Here is a 24616-nt window from a genome sequence, read left to right on the forward strand (position 1 = left end):
TGAAGTGGTCTCATATGCATCAACCCGAGCGATGTGGCCACCGCTGAGGATGCCATATGCCCCAGTAGCCTCTGAAAAAGTTTCAGTGGAACCGCTGTCCTCCATCTGAACGCCTTCAGACAGTTCAGCACCGACTGTGTGCGCTTGTTTGTGAGGCGCGCCATCATCGAGACTGAGTCCAACTCCAAACCGAGAAAAGAGATGCTCTGAACCGGGCAGAGCTTGCTCTTTGAATGGATCGGCAGAGTAATTCAGCTCGCTGAACACAACCGCTCGGCTCCGAAGAGAAAATCTGAATGAGTGGTTGTGAGCCAGCTCCTTTTATACCCGTATGTCCAGGGGAGTGGCATGCAAATTCCACTCACCAATTCCCATTGGCCTTTTTTCAAAATCAGAGGTGTTTGGGGCTCCTGAGTGTGACCCCTAGTGTCACTACATCGACACAACATCGAGTGAGTGACAGATAGGGAACCAAGATTAATGAATGCTCTAAAAAAAATATAAATATTGTTCATTATTAATTCATGATGCCCAATGTGTTTCCCAATGTTAACCAATAGAACCTTATTGTAAAGTGTCAACCATTTTTATATAAATTATTTTTTAAAGTCATTATAATAATTTACAGTACATTGATAATATTAACCCAATAATTTGATTTATTATCATTTACTTATAATGGAGCCTAAACTCACACAACTGAACTGTTTTCTGATTGATTGGCTTTTAGCTGTTAATCATTATTATTGACTGTACTCTTGTTTTGTGGATATTTAGACACATGATTGGTAAGATGGTCAGAAATCAACACAGTTCCAATATTCTTTTTCAAACTTGATTGCCGGTTCCTAGCAGTTTTTCTGTTGAAAAATAATGTGAGTACAGTTATCTAAATAGTCTAATAGTCTAAATCTAAAAAATGTCCCGCAGCATTATTATGTCTTATTTTCATTTTATGAAACATTAATGAATCCTTTTACGATGTCTCATACAGACATTGTTTTGGTAATTTACTTCTTGAGTGTACAGTCACATGTTCAGATTATAAGAGTGTGACGTTTCTGTCACTTTTAATGAAAATGTTTCAAAACTTCCAAATTCTTTGATGTTTATTGCATATTCATTAGCATTAATGTTTCAGCTAATGATGAAGAAACTAGCAGGGAGATGCGCTTTAGGGATGTTTATACCTCAACATTTTACAAACCCAAGTGACTCACAGCAACACCCCCTCAAAACAAGACTTGTTTGTATTCAAATGATCCTTTGTAGGTTTAAAAAAGTTGTAGGTTTAAATTTGAACATGAAAATACTGTCATCATTGATTCACCTTCATGCCACTCAAAACTGCATGACATTTGTAAATGAGAAATTTGGAAAAATGTACTGGTTGCTCTTTTTCATGCTATAACAATAAAAACTGAAGCTTTCAAGCCTACAAAAGGACACAAAAGCACTAAAAAAGTCTCATAAATGTTTCATACGAATCATGTGCTATATTCCAAGTCTTATGAAGCCATAGGACAAATTTGTTTGGGGAACAGACTCAAATTTAAGGCATTCTACACTAAAAGCTTGCTTTCTTTGGCACGAGAGAGAAGCAGCAATGTCAGATTCATAATATATATACAGACATTGCTGCTTCTCTAAAAAAAAAAATATATATATATATATATATATATATATATATATATATATACACACTACCGGTAAAAAGTTTTGAAAATGAAATGTTTCTCATGATTTTATATATATATATATATATATATATATATATATATATATATATATATATATATATATATATATATATATTGTCTATTGTGTATTCTATATATACTTTATTTTATTTTCAATATTTATTTTTTATTCAATTTTTCAATATTTTTTAAAGTCTTGTTGCTGTTTTGTATTGTTGTGTACTGGAAGCTCCTGTCACCAAGACAAATTCCTTGTATGTGTAAGCATACTTGGCAATAAAACTCATTCTGATTCTGATATTGAAAGCACTACACTACACATTATATGATGTTTTTCCTTGTGAATTTAATTGTTTTTTAAATGTGCAGTAATTTCAAATTAGATGATTGCAACACACTCCAAAAAAGTTGAGACAGGGGCAATTTAAGACTAATAACAATTTGACGAATTGAAATAACAAGGCAGTGTGAAACAGGAGATGTTAAACAGGTGAGGCAGTCGTGTCATAATAATTTATACTGTATAAAGAGCTTCCAAAAACAGCATAGTCCTTCAAGAGCAAGCATCATTCGAGATTTGTCAATTTGCCAACAGATGCTTCAGCAAATAATCCAGCACTATAAGAACAATGTTCCCCAAAGACAAATTGGAAGGATTTGGGGCATTTCACCCTCTACAGTGCACAATGTAGTTAAAAGATTCAAGGAATCTGGTCAAATCTCTGTGCGTAAAGGGCAAGACAAAAACCACTTCTGATTCCTCAGATGTCACTGTCTTAAACATCATTCATTTGTAATGGATATCATGAACATGGGCTTGGGATAACTTTAGTAAACCTTTGATAGTCAACACCACTTGCCGCTGCATCCACAGATGCAAGTTAAGACTTTACTATGCAAAGCAGAAGCCATACATCAACACTGTCCAGAAGCGCTGCCGACTTCTCTGGTCTCAGTCACATCTTTGATGGAAAGTAGAACAGTCGAACTGTGTTTTTTGGTCCGAAGAGTCCACATTTCAAATAGTTTTTAAAAAAACACAGCCATCGTGTTCTCTGGGCCAAAGAGGAAAAGGGACATCCAAGCTGTTATTAGCATCAGGTCCAAAAGCCAGTGTCTGTATGGGACAGGGGTGTGTCAGTGCCCATGGCAGGAGTAACTCGCATATCTGTGAGGGCACCATTAATGCAGACAGATTTTGGAGCAACATATACTGCCATCCAGCACCGTCTTTTCACCGTCAATTATCATTTATCATACTGTTCCACCTTTTTCAGAATTGGGGTTGTACATTAAACCATGGAAACATAGCATCTTCTTATACCGTAATTGTGCCAAATACCTTTTGGTAAGATTCGAATACTGTACTTTATGGACTCAAAGGGAATAAAATGCCAAAATATATAATCTCTTCCAAAATTATTATAAAATATTGTGGTGTATCAAAAAGCTTGGTAAGAATATATTAACTGAGAGCATTGGTCAAGGTGAATATTATGTTTTTGGCAATTATTATGACATAGCTGTGGACAGGGGCTCTTGTAATACTATTGATTGGGAACATGTACAAAGAGTGAAATCGATACAGAGCGAGTGGCCGTCTGTGGTCACTTACAGTATATGCTGGAACTCAGCCAAATGTTCAGGAATTCTTAACGGAGCAGATGGAGTACCCGAAGTAGTGTTGTCGAGCCTTTTCTCTGTCACATGGCTGCTTTGTCATTTTGATAAAGCCATTTCTCCTACCCTTGGTCTTTATATGCTCTTATAATATCATGCGGTATGAAGCCAGACTATGATATGCTTTCTACATCTTTTGGTTATCCTTTGTTTAAATCAGGGAAGGTTAACAACATTTATGGATGGTGTTAACAATTTTATATTCTTTTTCTGCTTATTCATTTTAATCATTTTAAATAAATGTATTTTATTACTTTTTATTCTTATTTCATGTTCCTAATTGTTTTTATTTTATTTTATTATTTTTTTTTTTTATGTATCTTGTATTTTATTTAAAATGCATATGTAAAGCACTTTGAATTGCCATTGTGTATGAAAAGTGCTATATAAATAAACTTGCCTTGCCTTACATACTGTATATATTTTTAAACTTTTTTCTAAAATGTCTTCGAGTGTTATCGTAGAACGTTGGAAAGGTCACATCGCTCAAAGTGCATTAAAAAAAATATATTTTGTGAATCTCATAAACTAAGGCTTCTGAGTTAAATATTTATTTCTGTTTTCCTCATTATGAGATTTAATTTATTTATTTATGGTCACTGACCATATCCATACTAATGGTCTTCTTGCAAACAGTAGCACGGCAAAAACTGTTGGGTGGATGGGCCAAGAGAAATTATTGATTGCATGAGATCTGTAAACTTTTTATTTATTTAATTGTCCTTTTTTTAAAAAAAATTTTTTTAACGTTTTTAATATTTAGCGAATTGTTTCCAGCCAGGGGCGTATATAGGATATTTAGCTACTAAAGGTTGAATATTTAAAGATCAATTAACAATATTTGTGTTTCAGAACAAATATTCAGAATATTCTACATTCAGAAATGTTTTATTTTATTTTACATGCATGCCATTTGGAAAGTTGTGGCTGAGAACAGATATTTAATATTATACAGTTTGAGTATTTGGGGGTATTTGGGGTGGCTGGAGTTTAGAAGTCTTAGGATTTTTGAGAGCATATTTTATCATCCAAAATAATTTATTTCAGAGTAGCTTATTTAAGCCATCACAAGCTGCTTTTGATGCAACAAATAGAAGTTATAACATAAAATTCATAATCAATTAATACATGTGATATTTGTAATTAACATTATTTTATTTTTTTAAATAAAGTGGATGGAGTTTAGAATTGTAGGTATTTTGAGAGCATTTTAAGGTTAGAAGTTATTTAATACCTATAGCCCAATAAATACAATTACTAGTAATCAATTCAAATATACAACAGATGTAACAAATATATTATTAGACAGGGAAAATAAAGTGGTTGGAGCCGCTTGCACTATACGTGATGCCCGTCAATTGAACATGCGTCTGATCACCATCAGGTGTGTAAATAGCTTTTTTATTATGAGAGCGATCTAGTTTTGTTTTTTTGAGCTGCTGTTGTTTTGAAAGATTTGATGCTAACATTATCCAGCCCAACAGCCTCTGACATTAGCGGTTCGTAATTTGAGGCCAGCAAGCTTTTGACTGTTGGTGGGAAATTGACTTAAGACAATGCACCAGCCCACCCAGGCCCACCTGTGGCTGCACCAGTGCCTAAAAACACACACACACCATCTTATGTATGTTTAGCTCAACGTCAGGCTACATTATTGTTTCATTAGCTGTGGATACTCACCCATTTTATTTTCCAGGGTCCTCTGGTTGAGTTGACACTTAAAGATCCCTCAGGTTTTCTCTTAGAATCGCAACCTATGGTAACACGCTTCCTAATGGCAAAATTACTTCCCTAAAGTGATCATCGTACATACACTTAAAGCCCTTGTGAAAGGGAACTTTGTGAAGGGACTCCATTGGTCTTGTTTGGAGTGACCCTAAGAGGAGCTGGAAGTGATCTTCAGTGGCATACTGTACAAATGATATTTGAAATTTGCTGTTCCATCTCCTCTTCAGCAGAGCTTTTCAAATGAACATTTCTGCACTCTTGAGTCTTACAGTCCTTCAAAATCAACCCCTTTTCCTTACTTCGTGAAGAGCCATTGAGTCCATGAGAGCAGATCTTATCGGGAGTGTCAGTTGAGAGTCACTTGGGAATCAGGGATGAGGGATTGGTTAGGATGAGGTGGGGGTTTTCTACACTTTGGGACAATTTCACTTGAAATTGAGCACTTTGATAGCGTAGCAGCAAAATGAATGTTTATAGCTGTTAATGTTGTTGTACCTTCTTTTGTGTGGCACTTGGTAAAAAACAAACAAACATGGATGTTGGTGTTTTATTTCAACTTCGAGTGCTTTCATTTCTTAGGGCTTGATTTTCAACAAAATGAACAGATTTCAACTTTTTTTTTTTTTATCTTTTTGAAGGTATCATTTCAACTGATTAGGACACTTTTTACCAGGTCTTCATAATTTATTCTTGGTACTTTCCAAATGCCTTTTATTTATAGATTTTACTTATTTAGCCTTGTCCCAGACCCAGACTTTCAAAATTAAACTACGAAAATCCATTATAAAAAAATGATTTTGTGGTGAACAACCAGATGACATTCCAGGAGCCATTTTATGGCAGAGCCCCTCCCTAACTGTCAAGGCAAAGAAGAATGGCTCCATTTTGATTGGATCGTGGCAGGACCAGCACAAACAAACGCCAAGCACAGCCATCAGATAAGCTGCTCGGACAACTGCCAGACACCCCTCAAAAGACAGGAAAGATCTTCCAATACGTTGAAAAATACTTCTCATTGGTCCATGAGGGGTTTCTTAGCAACCTCTCAAACCCCCCCAACCTAAGGTTTGCCCTAAGACCAGAGATGAGAAGGAGAATAAACATTCTTCAAGACCTTGCGAAGCAGCATTAACTTACCATGTGGCAAAAGCTGAAACAAAGAAGCCACAAAGACAAATCTTTACACACAAACTTTTACTCTTAACATGGACACCAACTACAACACATCCACTCCATGTTTGTTCACAGAACTGTTTATGTAAATTTCAGTTGTTCAGTTAGCACAATAGTTCACACAAACTGAACTATGGTGGTATAAATTAATGCATGCATAATATTTAATCTTTCAATATCATGTTTGGTCTCTATATCTTCAGAACAATTCCAAGAGTATTTTTTAAGAGATTTGGAAAATGAACAACGCATAGGTGAAATTTTAAAGACATTGTTCTAACTATATACTTTAAAATATGCAAATGTTCCACACAGAGAAGGGAGGGTGAGTCACACTGTGTGGGCCCCCTCAGCAGTCAACCATAACCCTGAAACAAGAAGCACCAATCTGAAATATCCCCCTCATCAGGAAGGTATAAAACCATCCTCTGGATGACTACACCTTTGTCCTGAGTCCCCGTCCAGAGGGTCGGTAACAGGATACACTTCGATAACACATCTCTGTTCTGGTCTCACTCCATGAGAGAGAGGATTACAGATCATCTAACGTTCTTAGTCTCCATCCAAGAGACAGTAGAAGATCGACCAAGTACCAAGTCTCACTACAGAGACTATTGTAACGCCAAGTTCGGTATCCCTATACCATATGCATTATAGCTACAACGACAAGGTTTAGCTCTGGCGAGCAGACCTTCTCTTCAAGTTTCAGGCATCTGCGTGTTCCAGATAAAGAAACTTGCACTGACATAAGGGCTGTATATCTGCGTATTCCAGATTTCGAGAACCCGCTCTGTGATTCCAGGAGATCAGCATTCCTCAGCTCCTTCGTGTCCAAGGCTGTTGAAGTGGAATCCAGCTCCTTCCCCACTGTAATGTGGCCTTGAGCCCCAGTGGAGAATGTAAATATCACTACTAAATCTCTTTCCAGAGACCTTGGCATTAATGTAAACTATTAGTTTATGATTTTCTGTTCTTTAGATTACATAACCTGTGTATCAAATGTTTTGCACATAAACTTTGAGTTACTTGTTTAAATAGACGTAAGGTTTTCACCTTATTAATTAACAGAGAAACAGCAATTTATCTTTCAGAAGATAACAGTCATACTTTGCCATTGCTACATCCAATTAAACTACTTATATCTTTCCATCCTATGCACTTTATTTACCTATTCATTTATTTTATCTTTTAGCATATTAGTACCATTTTGTAGTTTTTGTTAGTTATTCTTGTTTATCTTTTTGAAAATAAAACTCATTTTATTATAACTGTGTGTTCCTTGTGTTGATGATACAGACGATCTCTAAAGGGTTAGGCTGCTCTCGAATCCTTCAGATTATTCAGATGACCAACTCCCTCCAATTTACATAATTTTAATTTATTGAATGGTCCATTTGGATCATTCTTTTACTGTTAAGGTGAAACTCCTTAGCTGGTGCCCCGAGGATGGAGGGAGGGGCCGTCTGATATTAATTATCACACACACATACTTTGAGTGGCATCCCCTTCCAACACTGCTCCTCAAGGGTGAAAAAATGCTGTTTGGAATTCACCTTTAAGTACTAACCACACGCATTCACAGCATGTTCTTTGCAAATCACAGCATTTTCTTTTTTGTGGTTGTCACTTTTCCGTTATGCATGCACCTTAGGAATGAAACATTCATTATCTTGACTTGCACAGGCATTAAAGCCTCTCTATCTACCCTACAATTCTACCTCTTCTAGCTTCAAATCAGCAAACAACTTGGCTACATCCTCTCTAGTGGTCTTTGTCTTGGTTGAAAATGCTTGCTCAACAATCGTTGGGGACCAAGGGGCTTTTACAATAAAGATTTTTCTTTAGAAAGTAATTGAAAGGGTTGTACATAGAGTCAGAAAGGAAGGGAAGCCATGTTGCAAGCTCTAAACTTTCTCCTCTTTGAATAATATACATGTTAACCGTGTGGCAGATGTTTGGAAAAAAACTATTTCCCCGAGACTGCGTGTTGCTTGTGCACCATGAAACGGTGCGTCAAAAGTGATAAACCTGAAAGCTTTTTCAGTAGATGTATGCCATCAGTTCTGTTCACAGTTCTGCTTATCTACTTTACTTGATGCTGTTTGTCTTCAGATATGAATGGTATGTTTCACAGATGCTGAAACGCGCTTTAGTTTTGGTATCTGAAAGGATACGGCCCGTGAGAGGGTTTTGTTCAGTTGTGATAAAGATTTGATGTCAGAATGGCAAATAAACAGCTGAGCCATATTGCAGACGAAATACTCTCAGTGAAAGGTGTATCTGTTTATATAGCTAGTCACTTTTTCTTTTATCACTCTGTTGCTTCTCTCTTTTCTCTAGGTCTTGTAAAGCTCGGGGTCCATTGTGTCACATGTCAAAAAGTCGCCATAAAGATTGTAAACCGAGAAAAGCTCAGTGAAGCCGTGCTAATGAAGGTAAGATTGCATTTTTCCTTTTGAAATGTCATTTTCCACGCAAGAGTGGTCTTTCTCCCCCCGTCTCCCTTTGGAAAAGTTCACCTAAAAATGTAACCTCCTGTGTGCTATTTCTCTGAAGAATTTTTAGGTAGGTCTTTTCATACGTCAGTTGAAAGTGACCACGTCTTGTCATGCTTCAAAAATGACAAAAAAAAAAAAAAATGTAACTTACAGTTGAAGTCAGAAGTTTACATACAGGTTGAAGTCATTAAAACTAATTTTTTAACCTCTCCACAGATTAAATTTGAGCAAACTGTAGTTTTGGCAAGTCGTTTAGGACATCTACTTTGTGCATGACACAAGTAATTTTTCCAGCAATTGTTTACAGACAGATTGTTTCACTTTTAATTGACTATATCTCAATTCCAGTGGGTCGGAAGTGTACATACACTAAGTTAACTGTGCCTTTAAGCAGCTTGGAAAATTCTAGAAAATGATGTCAAGACTTTAGACAATTAGCCAATTAGCTTCTGATAGGAGGTGTACTGAACTGGAGGTGTACCTGTGGATCTATTTTAAGGCCTACCTTCAAACTCAGTGCCTCTTTGCTTGACATCACGGGAAAATCAAAAGTAATCAGCCAAAAATTGTGGACCTCCACAAGTCTGGTTCATCCTTGGGAGCAATTTCCAAACACCTCAAGGTACAACATTCATCTGTACAAAAAATAGTACACAAAAAGGAACACCATGGGACCACACAGACATTCTGTCTCCTAGAGATGAACGCAGTTTGGTGCGAAAAGTGCAAATCAATACCAGAACAACAGCAGCAAAGGACCTTGTGAAGATGCTGGAGGAAACAGGTAGACAAGTATCTATATCCACAGTGAAACGAGTCCTATATTGACATAACCTGAAAGGCTGCTCAGCAAGGAAGAAGCCACTGCTCAAAAACTGCCATAAAGGAGCCAGACTACAGTTTGCAAGTGCACATGGGGACAAAGATCTTACTTTTTAGAGAAATGTCCTCTGGTCTAATGAAACAAATTTTTAACTGTTTGGCCATAATGACCATCGTTATGTTTGGAGGAAAAAGGGTGAGGCTTGCAAGCCGAAGAACACCATCCCAACCGTGAAGCATGGGGGTGGCAGCATCATGTTGTGGGGGTGCTTTGCTGCAGGAGGGACTGGTGCACTTCACAAAATAGATGGCATCATGAGGAATTAAAATTATGTGGATATATTGAAGCAACATCTCAAAACATCAGCTAGGATGTTAAAGCTCGGTCACAAATGGGTCTTCCAAATGGACAGTGACCCCAATCATACCACCAAAGTTGTGGCAAAAATGGCTTAAGGGCAGCAAAGTCAAGGTATTGGAGTGGCCACCACAAAGCCCTGACCTCAATTCGATATAAAATATATGGGCAGAACTGAAAAAGCGTATGCAAGCAAGGAGGCCTACAAAGCTGACTCAGTTACACCAGTTCTGTCTGGAGGAATGGGCCAAAATTCCAGCAACTTATTGTAAGAAGCTTGTTGAAGGCTACCCAAAAACATTTGACCCAAGTTAAACAATTTAAAGACAATGCTACCAAATACTAACAAAGTGTATGTAAACTTCTGAAGCACCGGGAATGTGATGAAAGAAATAAAAGCTGAAATAAATCATTCTCTCTACTATTATTCTGACATTTCACATTCTTAAAATAAAGTAGTGATCCTAATTGACCTAAGACAGGGAATGTTTTCTATGATTAAATGTCAGGAATTGTGAAAAACTGAGTTTAAATGTATTTGGCTAAGGTGTATGTAAACATCTGACTTCAACTGTAGTTTGACTTATGTGCACACATTTCTGTGAGGAACGGACTGAAATTTCAGTCTGAAACTGCAATTCTATCCCGTGTTCACACCCTGATTACAAAATGACACATCAGCGCAGTGTTGCGTGTGTAGTGACACCCATAACCTAACTACATTTTTCAGTAGAGTGACAATACCTCTTCTGTATCTCATATGTAGCACTGTGAAAACCAAATCCTTTAAAGTGAATCAGTTATTTCGGATGGTTTATATAAATGAAGTAGGTCACATATATGATGCACTGATTCACTTGCGCAGCCTTAAAGGTACGTTGCCTTCTTTTTGAAGCAAAAAATTTAGTTAATTTCTACTGTTTATAATGTGTTGTTTTTTAGTTTATTAGTGTATATATAGTATACATTTATTTTCAATAACAAATTCAATTTAATTGTCATCCTATTTGTTTAACCCTTACAAAAATTAACCATGGTTTTACTATAATAACATTGTATTACCATGACCGTAGTAAACATGATGACAGAAACCATAGTTTTGATACAGTTAACCATTGTTTTATTAAAGTAATACTGTAGTAACCATGGTTAATTTTGTGGTTACTATTGTTTTAATACAAATATCATCCGATTATTATACATTTAATAATATTTTCTTCTTTAACCTGCTGAGACTCCCAAGTGACTGCTGTGTGACTTTTCCTTTTTGATTTGTAACTAGTAGCACCTAATAAATATGCACAAAAAAATCTTGTTTTTGAGATGTTACAGACATTACATCAGAAATGAGCCAGCATAAGTATTTCCAGCATCATCAAATCACTGCCAACCATGTTGCAATAAAATGTCGCATTATAAAATTCTGAATCTATGTACTGATTATCATTGTCCCATGTCTGTCAAACATGTTAAGTGGTCCAAACATCATCTGCAGACTGAAACTGATCTTTTGTTCAGATTTTAGGAGTGAATGCACTTAGCTGCATATAAAGCTATACGATTCTCCCTTGCTCCCTATTTAGTGAATGGCTTAACCTCTAGTATGCTGTCTGTTTGCACTGGTCTCAGAACAGTTAGAAATGCACCTTATTTTCATTCTAACTCCATATAAAGCCTCTGAAAGCAACATTTCTCAGCTTTTGGATGAACCTATTTATTCTTAATGTGATAATGCACAGAAATTTAGGATTTCTATGTAACAAATGTGCCAAAGGGGATACGAATTTGTGTTCATTGTGTTTAGCAGCATATAAATTGCTCAACTTTTAAAAATGGCATCTCGTATGAAACTAGAGACTCTAATCTTTTGACTCCAACAAGTTTCAATATCAAAACTTAATTAGGTTTCTTACCAGATGTAGTTTCATTGCCGTTTCTCCTGAAGACAAACTCTGTCATGTTGTTTTGTCACATGACCCCGAACGTCGACAGTTTAACCCATAACTGACTGCACAGAGTCTTCTAAACTGAGATCAGTCGGTTTAAATTAATTTAAATTATGCAATGCGTATAGTGAAGCCAAAATACAATGTCCATGCAGGTGTACGTGGGGTTGCACGAGGTTAAATAGCTTCAATATAGTTAGCTACTTTTTGGTAGTAGCTTGTAGTGTAGCTAACTACTTTAAAAGAGTTAGACCCCAAAACTGGATGTTTGATTTCTGGATGCAAATATGGATTGGACACAAGCTTTGTCTAAGGGAAAGATAATTAGAGAGAAATGTGATACATTTAGGTCTGTTCCTCACACAAAGCTATCGCATGACTTCAGAATTTGCATTATAGTCACAAGTAGTATGGACAACCCTTAATAGATTTTTATGGTGTTTTTGAATGATTTTTGGAGGCTGAACCATTGTATTAAAAAAAAAAAAAAAAGCAAAAAGCTGGTGGGTCTTGGGTGGCTCAGCGAGTATTGACGCTGACTACCACCCCTGAAGTCGTGAGTTTGAATCCAGGGTGTGCTGAATGACTCCAGCCAGGTCTCCTAAGCAACCAAATTGGCCCGGTTGCTAGGGAGGGTAGAGTCACATGGGGTAACCTTCTTGTGTGGTTCTCGCTCTCGGTGGGGCACGTGGTGAGATGTGCGTGGATGCAGCGGAGAATAGTGTGGGCCTCCACACGTGCTACGTCTCTGCGGTAACGCGCTCAACAAGCCACATGATAAGATGCGCGGATTGATGGTCTCAGACGTGGAGGCAACTGAGATTCATCCTCTGCCACCCGGATTGAGGCGAGTCACTACGCCACCATGAGGACTTAGAGCGCATTGGGAATTGGGCATTCCAAAAAAAATAAATAAAAAGCTGTTTAAAGATTCTTCTTCTTCAAAAAGAGATTTTTTTTGTGTTCCCTGTGGAAAAAAAAAAACAGCATACAAGTTTGGAATGACATAATGTGAATAATAGATAATAATGACAAAAAAATATTAGTTAATAATGACAGAATCTTTGGGTGAACTATCCTTTTAATGCTCTTATTTCCACCTCCTCTATGTTTGTCCAAAAGTCAAAGTAAAGTTAACAAATGAATTCATGAAAAACAAAAAAAACAAAACAAAAAAAAAACAATAGCAGCTACAATCGTATGATGTTATTTATTGCCTGTTAAACAATACTTTGGTTGATAGTTGGCCCATAATTATCTCCTCTGATAAAAACAGCTATGGGAACTTAAGTGAAACTCGAAATGCAAGAACCTAATTAAGGATAATTGTATTTCAAGGGAGACATTAAATTATGAGATTCTTGCTGTTATTCCGAAATGGGGGCAAGCTTGTGAATGTCTCATTTTAGAGTATTCCCTTATACACAATACATGCTCATAAATATATGTTTGGTTAGAATGACTATTTTCATTCTGTTTTAACTGATGTTATAACGAAGAGGGATTTGGCCAAGGAAAAGAGGCAATAAATAGAATTGGCTCTTTTGAATAAGATTTGAGACCCCAAAACACTGCAGTTCTTATGGAAATTTACAGATTTATGCCAGAAGGCCGAAGCCCAAATTTAAGATCTTGCTGGAACAAGCAGCACATGAGGCAAACTGGAATGCCAATATTGCACATGCCATTTATGAGTTGAATGTCATTTGTACAAAATATACTTAAATATCGGTCTTAATGGTATTTATTTATTTATTTATTTTTCAGATATTTCTTCTATTTAGCATAGGCATGGCTGCAAAAGTGCCATTGTTACTTTTATAAGTAACTTACATTTATTTTTGACAATTGAATTTGTGTCTCTAAGTATTTAAGAGGACTTAAAAGTCTTATTTTCAAACTCTTCATGTCTCTTCCTATCCAAGAGAGCAGTTCTCGGCCAGAAAAAGCTCATCATGTTGAACAGAATTGCTTATAGTACAAAGTCTCTCTTTACATATTCAAAAACCATGGCTTTGATATGGTACTCCAGGTACTAATACTACAGTACATGTTAAATAATCATGACATTACCATGGAAGTACCAGCCTTGGCTGCGTTTCTCAATAATGATTGATCTTATCGGTTAAGAGCATTTTCTACGAGCAATTTTACAAACGTTTGTTATTTTTTTACGTGCATTTCCCAAAACTGCACTTAACATGAATGTGTGAGGACATGCCTTAAGTGCTACTTAAGAGAGACGCTGTCCATAAATGTGAAGTGATGCGACCGTATAGTGCTGCTCGCTGGAAATATTTACAAATATTTTCTTAAATGTACAACTTAATTCACCACATAATTGCATTTTGTTTTGCAATCATTTTGTGCAGAACAATATATTTCTTTTACCCAATCACTGCTTCGTTCATCAGATGTGCATTTTAATATTTTGATTTAAAAAATTGCTTTGTGGGTCGAGATTAAAGCTTCCAGGATTAGTTAAGACAGCGGAGACCCTGTGTATTGTCCTGCTAAAGACAACAAATATTAATTGAATATAACGAGGTTCACCGTGTTATCGTGGAGCTCAAAATAAGAAGACGCGTGGAAGCTGCGCTTTAGAGACATTCCCCAATCAAAGGGAGATCTGCTCTTTACTCCCAAAAGTGATAACGGTAACAGCAATGCTACACAACAGGTGCAGTACTACACAACGTGTGGCTTGCGAGAGCGCCCTTAAGTGTCAGAGAGGAAGAGGAGGTGAGGATGAGGAGCCAGTATACTGTACAGCAGCCACGGCCTGTGCATTTTCAGTCTAGGCCTTCAGTGCGATTCATGCCATTAAGAAAACACAGTTTCACAATGAATAAGACACCGTATGCCTATCATACATTACGTGGCAGTCAACTAATAATACCAGTTGACATTTTAAAAACACGTCCACGCATGAAAGCCAGAACCAAGGAGGTCTAATACCAAGAAAAAGCTCTCTAATAATATTTGCGATTTAAATTTTGCTTGCAATAAATTTTGTTTCGTCAGGGCACACGGTTACTTTTCAAAACTTGATCCATCACTGAATGCTCAAGCAGCCTAATTTACACTTAGAAAACTCCTTATGTTGCTATAGCAATGCAAAATGCACTTACCAATTTGCTTGAAGTGAAAATCAGTCCTCCTTTCCTGTTTAATTAATCAATCGCACGATCATGCAGAACATCTCAGGTTTTTAAATCCATAAGGATCTCTTTCTCAACGGCAATACCAGCAGTGACAGCTGACACATCAGCAATATCTTGTGCTCTTCACTTTCAAATTACATACATCACTTAAAGCATGATTGCGTCACTCAAGGCCAGCTAGAAGGCCTGGACTGGGACATATCCTAAAGACCACACCCACAAGAACAAATAAATCAATCTGATTGGCTGATGAATCTGACAGTCTGACTTCAGATGCCTATTCACTTACACTGTTGAGGGATTCTGTGGAAATTCTGAAGGCATGACGGGGTGGAGCTCAGACTCACGCGCTGCTTCGGCTAAGGAGCATGGCTTCGGGCATGCGATTTGTGAAACAGTTGTCACAAATATTTTTCGTTTTTTGCTATTCATTTGTAGATTAATTAGGAAAGCATTTGAAAATACATAGGCAAAAAGGTCAATGAGAATGAAAAAAAAAAATGTATTTATTAGGCATGTTACACCAGCAGAGAAGGCTTTGCTGGCCATGAGAAATTGCCACTACTGTACAGACAATTTTCATGCATGGCAACAAGTTATTGACTTTTGTCCTTCTCTCTCTGATTGCAATTTTTACAGTTCTCTGCAACAATCATGCCACCACTTTGTTGTTACCAACTAGTCCACAAATAACTTTTATTGGTTTACTTATTAATTTATCCATTCATCCAGTATTGACTAACCATTTTATGCATTCATTATTATTAGTGGGCCAAGCAGCAAAGCTGCTGAAACCCTACTGTAATTGTAATTGACACCAAACTTGGCAAGATGATCCCAAATCCACCCCCCCCCCCCACTACTCACAAACGCACACCCATCTGACCCTAGGTGGTGCTATAATAAACACTTTTACGTTTTGACTCATATCTCTGCAACCGTAAGGGCTAGAATCAAAATATTTGTCTTCTGATTCCTTGAGTAAAGCCCTACAAAATGTATATCTACAATTTCATTTCCATGTATAATTTATTTCCGCCATTTTGAATTTTATGAAAAACATACTTTTTTGAACTCCTACTAGACCGTTTGTCCAATCAGCACATAATTTACATCATCTACAGACCCCCCTGACAAAAAGTTATCAAAAGAATTTCGATACGTGAAATCGTTACGAAGATATTAACGATAGAATTCCTTCGGTTTAATGCAATTTGAATAATTGATCAATATCTACTCAACGCAAACTCCAAAAGTAACCAATCTCGGTACACATAGTCAACAGGACGTTTAGAAGATGTCAGCAAAGTTTCGTACAATTTCATCCCCAGGGAGAGCTACAACTAAAAAACTGTCATAACTTTACAGCCGTTTGAGCGACAAAGTTCAAATTAAATATGCACCTTCTTTGGTTCAAATGCGAACATAAATGGCTGCCAACAGCCAATCAAATTTAAGCACCTAATGACTCGTATTGGGAATGGCCAAGGGTTATGGAAATTACTATACACCGATTCTCACAAAACTTGGTATATATCATCTACAGACCCTCTTGACAAAAAGTTATCATAAGAATTTTTCCAAAATTCTTTCGTTCCAAAGATATAAGCAAATATGTTTTGGGCATGGCCTATAATGACTAATTAGCCTGTATATTGGGAGGGCAATTTTCAAACAAGAGAACACTCTGAGGTAACATAACGAGTTTCATTAATTTGTTATGCTAGGGGGCACTATAACTTAAGACAAACCCATTTTTGCAACTGTGCTCAAAGCAGGTGAAATGTCACACCACAATAGCTGTCCACAGCATCCACAGGATCTTTTCTGTCAATTTTGTTTGTTTTGGTCATCTCGCCATATGTGTTTGGCCCCTGACAATAGTTGCCTGCGGTTATATTCTTCTTTTTCTTCTTCTTCTTTTTTCTTCTGCCCTAAAAGTGTCTGGGCGCCACTACTCAGGTGCACAAACGCACACCTATCTGACCCTAGCCGTTTGAGCGACAAAATTCTAATTAAATGTGCATCTTCTTTGGTTCAAATGCTAACATATTCTTAAAAATTTTATTCGACAAATTAACAAAAATGGCCACCAACGGCCAATCAAATTTCAGCACCTTATAACTCGTATTGGGAGTGGCCAAGGGTTATGGAAATTTTTATACATAAGCAGGGTGTCAACTCGAAGACACATATAAAATTTTGTGACAGTCAGCCACACGGTGGTGGGATAATTAGATAATTCACGTTTTTGCTCATAACTCCGGAACCATATAGGCTACAATACAAATTTGTAGCTTCTCTGAATCCACCAGTGCCCCCAATGATGTGGTTACTTAAATTTCCATTTCCACAAGAAACTTTTTTTACATTTTTGATTTATTTGAAAAACATAATTTTTCGAACTCATCGTAGGCCTTTTGCCTGATTCTCACGAAACTTGGCATATATCATCTACAGACCCTCCTGACAAAAAGTTATCAAAATATTTTTGATGCATCAAATCGTTCCAAAAGATATAAGCAAATATGTTTTGGGTGTGGCCTATAATGACAAATTAGCCTGTATCTTGCGAGTGCAATTTTCAAACTTAACAAAATTTGAACACATGGACAAGAGAACACTCTGAAGTAACATGATGAGTTTTGCTCATTTTTTATGCTAGGGAGTGCTATAACTTAAGACAATCCTATTTTTGCAACTGTGCTCAAAGCAGGTGAAATTTCACACCAAAATAGCTGTCCACAGCATTCACAGGATCTTTTCTGTCAAATTTGTTTGATTTGGTTATCTCGCCATATGTGCTTAGCCCCCAACAGTAGTCGCTTGCGGCTATATTTCTTCTTCTTCTTCTTCTTCTTCTTCTTCTTCTTCTTATTATTATTATTATTGGCCTTTTCGGTTAAAAAATAAATAAAATAAAACGTATTTGTATACTGATATTAAATGAGCATAAAGTGTTGCTATAGGTGTTTAAATTGTATCAGGCGTAATTTCACATTTGTCCTCTCAGGTGTCTGCATAAGTCTGTCCTTACGATGTTCTTAGCGATGTACGATTACTTCAGAGCACTCGTTAATTTACGAGCATTTCCAAGTACTACTTAGGCTTACGATGCTTTTGGGAAATGAGGCCCTAGTCTCATAGAACCACATTAGACCTATATTTTTGCAAAATGATCTTTGTGTTGCTTATTCTTGATAATACTTCATTTTTGGGCTATTGAAAATTGAGATTTTTAACATTATTGTATTTATGTGAATAGATACATTTACAGTTTTTGTTTCAACATTATTTGCACTTTAGTGATACATTTTAACATTTGCATTAAATAACCAACTACATTTATAAGCTTTTTCAGGAGAAATCAAATTGTGCAGAAGCTCAACTGACAGAGTATTGCACTTGTGCTACAAAGGACAATGAACTGTTTATGTCCTACGGAACACGAACACATGAACCAACAGTGTGGTGAATTTGTGGTTTTCATCTCACATTTGCTTTTTATGACACTATTGGTAAGGTTTAGGTTTAAGGTTTGGGGTAGGGAGGTCAGTTTTATTGATATAAAATTTGATACAGAAAAACCTTAAAAATCTGTTTGGGACAAAATGTAACTCCCTTTTAGCAGCACACAAAGGACATATCACCTCTGAACTGCCACAATACATGTAAGGAACTGCGTAATATCATTTTGCAAAAATGTTGCCGCAGTCACGTAATTTTCATGAGATCAGGTTAAGAAAAGGCTGTGAAAATTACCGTGATACTTTTTTGTTAGTTGTTTTGGTTTCCGCTGTGCAGATACCTGTATCTTCATTCTTAACGCACAGACAATCAGCATACTTTACAGAGTTTTACAAGGCCCATATCTCATCAGCGAATCAGCACCAACATGAACTCCAAAAGACCTGACTGCACATCAAAGACAATGAAGAAGATTAAACGCTCACTAATCATATTCATGTCAGGCCTAAACAGCGTTTACATTATAGATAATTCCACATCTCACATAAATAATGCATGTACCACCCTGCTTGAACTTGAAGTTTAATGCGACGACAACAGATTAAAAAATTTTCACACATTATTTTCATGTAATTACTTCAGCATGAGGTAAAAGTCAATTTGAACAGCCAGCAATTTATCTCTGCATGGGTTCGAGAGATGAGGGGGTGGATTGTCAGGGCTATTTTGGACAGCGGCCTCTGTTTTGAGTATGTGTGCTGTCGTACTCCTGCCTTTGACATTCTCGTTGTCATCCTCCTGTCACTGAGATGAATATGGGCTATCCCAGCACCTGTCTCTCTTCTCATACATGCGACTCCAGACCGCCGTCTCAAATGTCACCTTTTTAAATGCAAATGTTGCATTCTCTGTTTCCATCCTGGCAACTACATCCAGACGCCGCACACCGCAGGAAATTGGATTCTCACAGTCACCTGAGTGTCCACACCTCTGGTTTTGTATATAGAGGCACAGCAGCTATGTTTTAAATTAATCATTTACTCACCCTTATGTCATTCTAAACCTGTATAACTTTCTTTTTTCTGTGAAATGCAAAAGGAGTTGTAAGGCAGAGTATTCACACAAAGAATGAGAAGTGAATGGGGACTGGGGCTGTAAAAGTCAGGAAAAAAAGAAAGTAAAAAAACCTATAGCTTAATGTCCAGAATCGATGGAGCGACATGAGAGAACCACTGCTGTTTGATATAATATATATATAAAGAGCAGTGTAAACATTCAGCTGTACTTTTACTTTTGTGTAGCATGAAGGAAAGAAAAACATAATGTCTTGTTGAGAGAATTTTATTTTTTTGGGTGAACTATCCCTTTAAGGATTATATGAGTGGAAGGATTAGAGGCAAAAAAAAAAAAAAAAAAAAAAAAAAAAAAAAATTTTTTTAGGGTTACAGCAGGTATGAAAGTTAGATAAGGATTTCAGTTTGGGTTTTAGAGGCAGCCATGATAAGATTCACTGAAATGAGCGGAGTTATTTTGTTTGTGTTTCCGAATGAATTTGATTAAATTTGAAATTAAATGCATGTCTGTCTGTAGTTCTGTTCCAAACTAGACTTACCTCCTAAAAGTTTTAATAAAAGTAGTTATGCTTAATTTCAATTCTCTTTTGTATCCAACATTTGTTTGTGCTGTGTATTTTTGTTTATTAGAGCTTTGCATTGTTAGCTTAGCAACATGCTAACATCAAACACTTTTGTAGTCAATTGCAGGGGTGGAAAGAGTACTGAAAACTCATACTCAAGTAGCAGTACTGTTCCTTCCCAAAAAATGTAGTGTGAGTAGAGTAATAGTAGCTGTCCTAAAAACTACTCAAGTAAGAGTAAAAGAGTAGCTCATTTAAAAGTACTCATGAGTAGTGAGTACTGAGTACCAAGTTGCAAAACCTATGCCCCATTATAATGAACACTGTGTGCCAACTTTTAAAATACATCACTTATCTATGATAAACACTACATGAATCTGATTCCAAAAAATAAAAGGGAGACATGATGACAGAAATGAAAAGATTGAAAAGTTATTTTCAATACACTGATCAGCATTTTAAATCGTAACGTATGAAACAATTACATTAAAATCAGTTTATGTGTTCCTTAATGCCGACAGAGCGTTATTGTGCATAAAACATGTTCAAACAATGCAAGGAATGCCAAAAAATGCGAAATAAGCAGGATCACTTGGCACGTCATGTCCTGCACAATAGAGGAGGTAGAGCAGGCATGGGAAAAGTTGTTTGGTACGGGGCTACATCACGCTTAAAAAGGAATAATTCACCCCAAACTGAAAATTCTCTCATCATTTACTCACCCTCATGCCATCCTGGATGTGTATGACATTCTTTCTTCTGAAGAACACAAATTAAGATATTTAGAAGAATATCTCCGCTCTTTTGGTCTATACAATGAAAGCGAATCAGTGCTAAAATATTGAAGCTCCACAAATCACATAAATCAGCATAAAAGTAGTCTAATCCATGTGCCTCCAGTGGTTTAATCCATGTCTTCAGAAGCGATATGATAGATGTGGTGAGAAACAGATTAATATTTAATTCCTTTTTTACTATTAATTCTCCTCCCTGCTCAGTCAATCTCCACTTTAACTTTCACTTCTTGTGTTTTTGGCAATTCACATTCTTCATGCATATCACCACCTACTGGGCAGAGAGAAGAATTTCTAGCAAAAAAGGACTTAATATTGATCTGTTTCTCACCCACACCTGTCATTAATTCTGAAGTCATGGATTAAACCACTGGAGTTGTATGTATTACTTTTATGCTGCTTTTATGTGCTTTTTAGAGCATCAAAATTTTGGCACCCCTTCACTTACAGAGCTGAAATATTATTCTAAAAATCTTAATTTGTGTTCTGAAGAAAGAAAGTCATAGACAGATGGCATGAGGGTGAGTAAATTATAATTTTCATTTTTGTGTGAATTATTTCTTTAAGTAGCACAGGGGGGGCCACATTGTCCTCCTTTTGAGATACAATGTTCAACATTGATGTAGTTCTTGTATCTTTTTAAGCCAAGAAATAGTTGTGTTCTCATGCATGATGCACAATTTTCTGAAGTTTGTGACTGGTGGAATGTTCTGCTGAAGTATTGTTCTACAAATGTTGATACTTCTATCTTTATAAAGGCTAAGCATAATTATAAATTATTTTATCATCTCTACTGGTAATTTATTATACCAATTAACACACTCTCTACATCAGGAGTCAGTATTATTAAAAAACAAACAATATCTTTAAAAAATATCATTATTAAAAATGTCAATGTTTTATTCTATTACATTAATACTTGTAAAGCTACTCAAGTTATTTAGCCAGAAGTAGTGAGTGGTTTTCTCGTTTCCTTGTTGTTGTTGTTTGATTAATAGCCTTTATATGACATAGCCTACTAGACAGTGCTCAATTCAGTTACATGTACACTTCAAGTCCAATATTTTGATGCAAATACGCTTTTTGTCCCACTGTTTAAGTTCACTTTTGACATAAACGACTGCGTTTACATTAATGCCTCACCAAGACGAGCATTGGCGGAATTATAAAGTATATTTGACCATTTAGGCGCTCTCTGAACACACGCGCATGTAAAGCGTATAAACATTAACCGCCTGTCAATCAAACAGCGCGCAGCTACAAATGTCAGGAACTAAAAAGTAAATCTTTTATATTTCATCTAGATCAACCAACCAGTGGTTGTCTTGCTGTCACGATTGATGTAATGAACACCCCTGTTCTAGATGTGGAACATAGGCTAAATATAGAAAATTACTCAAAAGTTTGATCGAGGATATCTCTCTTTTTTCCGATAAACATCTAGATCATTTTATCACCCAGCCCTCTTGATAACATTGCATTAATCTCTCACATCAACCCAATAATCTCAGTGATAGATAGTTAAATTACAGGCTACATTATAGACACACAGTATCTAGTTAGCAGAAATATGAAATTTACCTCGATATGTTTCTTCAGATTAGAGGCAGGATTGATGCTGATATCTGGCTTGAGCAAGTTAAACTCACGACACGATCAAGCAATTGTCCTTTTTCACTGTGGAAAGCTCTTTCAGGTGCGGCCGGTTATGTTCAGCTGTAAACTGTACTTGAGGCATTCTCCACAGTTGACGCCAGATCTACAGCTTCTGTTCAAGTTTTTTATGTGTGATTTGATTTGATGGGAGTCACAAGACTCTCCGTAGCCAATCATGTTGATAGATAAAAATAAAACCAGGACAGGGAAGTAGCCAACACAGACGGTGGAAAATAGCTCGGTAAAAGTACAGGTACAGCACTTAAAATGTACTCAAGTAAAAGTATAAAAAATTTTAAGTACTTAAAGTACAATTCTTGGGAAAAAGTAGTTAATTGCAGTAACGTCAGAATTTGTAATTCGTTACTTTACACCCCTGGTCAATTGTAAGTCTACCTGAAAGATGCTGCCTAAAAAGAGTGTTCCCAATCAGTCATTTATTAGGTTCCATTGCAGTTATTATGCTGACTTAGAAGGCATCTGAAAATGTAGGGAGTAGACAGCAAAGCAACTCACAAGCTAACTGATGGTTTCTGTGATCGAGCCTGAGTGTATTGTGTATATGTGAGAAAGTGAGTGGGATGAGTCGCGCTGTCAATTCCTGGGGGAATATTTAACATTTGTGAAACTACTGAGATTATAGACTGCACACTGACTCATACTGTAGTGCTACACTCACATGACATAGTGTGCAGAGAACAGATGTGTACTACTTTCAGTAAAGCTGTTTTGAAATGAGCAGTTCAACGAGTTTCTTAAAACAAGATGTTTAATCTAGATTTCAAGTTAGTTTCAGAGTCAGCTGAGTTCTGAAATTGATAAACGGATTTAGCGGATCTGAGTTTAGAAGGATAAGAAATACACACACACACACGTTACCACGGTACCATCAGTGCTAGGTAAGTTACTCAAAGAAAGTAATCGACTACAAATTACTAATCGCATCTCTAGAATTGTAATCATATTATTTTATTGATTATTATGTTGAAAAAAGGATTACATTAATTACTAATTACTTTTAAGTTACTTTCTAAAACAATTTTCACAAAAAGGTTTGTCTTTCTGCTCAACAGATTCAAAATAATGTATATTTCCTTATTGTTCATTGTCGTACGCAAGTCATTTACTAATTTCTCATAATGACTCGTATATTTCTCGTAATATTCTACTTATATTTTTATTATTTTACAAATATGTATAAGTTATGTCATTTGAAGTAAAGAATTCAAGACCCCGTTTACACCTGTTATCAAGATGCATCTTGGGTGATCCGATGTGGTCAGGTGAGACACATCACTGTTTACACCTGGTCAATTAAATGCGTCTCCTGTGACCACCTGTGATTGGATTTGGAGGGGAGGATCTCTGTTTTGTGACGACATACTCTATGTCAAATACTATGTAAGAGTGTTACTGCATGACATTAAAGTGCAAAAAATCAGAAAAGACAAAGAAAGCACAAAAAAACAGCACGCTATTTCTCCCAGATGCAGCTGAAATTTAATATAAGCACAAAAGCAACATTCTGGTCAGGATAATCCGTCATTATAGTGGTTTACCTGTATTAATGGAGCTTCAGATGTTCGTGCTTCTCATCTATCAAACACACTGAAGAAGATCCGTGAAGTTCTCATGCTTATGTATTTATCCGCTTGTCAAAATTTTCAGATCAGACAATTATTTCCTCTTGAAGTCGGTCTTAACCAGCAAAGTTTAAGCTCTGTTTTAGCGCAGTGGTTGATTGACAGGCAAAGGGGTGGAGCTTCACTGCTGTCCAGGATTCATATGGGATGGATTAGCATTTACACCTCATTGTTGCCATGTCCGCTTATTATAAGCAACTTTGGGCTTGTTTTTTTCATGAAGTCGCTTATAAATATGGGAAGTCGCGGGTTGCGGATTTTTTGGGCTTGTTTCCAGAGTACAGTCAAGTTTTTCGGCTTGCTGATGCTTGGGCTCCCACAGCACAATAAACTGTGGTCCACCACTAATA

At 36.6% G+C, this 24616-nt stretch overlaps 1 protein-coding gene across 4 annotated transcripts in view; it reads left to right on the forward strand.

Moving 5' to 3' along the window:
• The window catches only part of LOC127437078 (serine/threonine-protein kinase BRSK2-like), a 303325-nt gene that overhangs the window by 157475 nt on the left and 121234 nt on the right, over positions 1-24616 (forward strand). For all 4 annotated transcript variants that reach the window (XM_051691722.1, XM_051691724.1, XM_051691723.1 and 1 more), the window contains exon 2: positions 8622-8716. In XM_051691722.1, the coding sequence (XP_051547682.1) occupies positions 8622-8716 (95 nt within the window). The remainder of the gene's footprint in view (positions 1-8621; positions 8717-24616) is intronic.

The sequence above is a fragment of the Myxocyprinus asiaticus genome, chromosome 48 (assembly GCF_019703515.2).
Source record: "Myxocyprinus asiaticus isolate MX2 ecotype Aquarium Trade chromosome 48, UBuf_Myxa_2, whole genome shotgun sequence".
In the NCBI taxonomy this organism is placed as follows: domain Eukaryota; kingdom Metazoa; phylum Chordata; class Actinopteri; order Cypriniformes; family Catostomidae; genus Myxocyprinus; species Myxocyprinus asiaticus.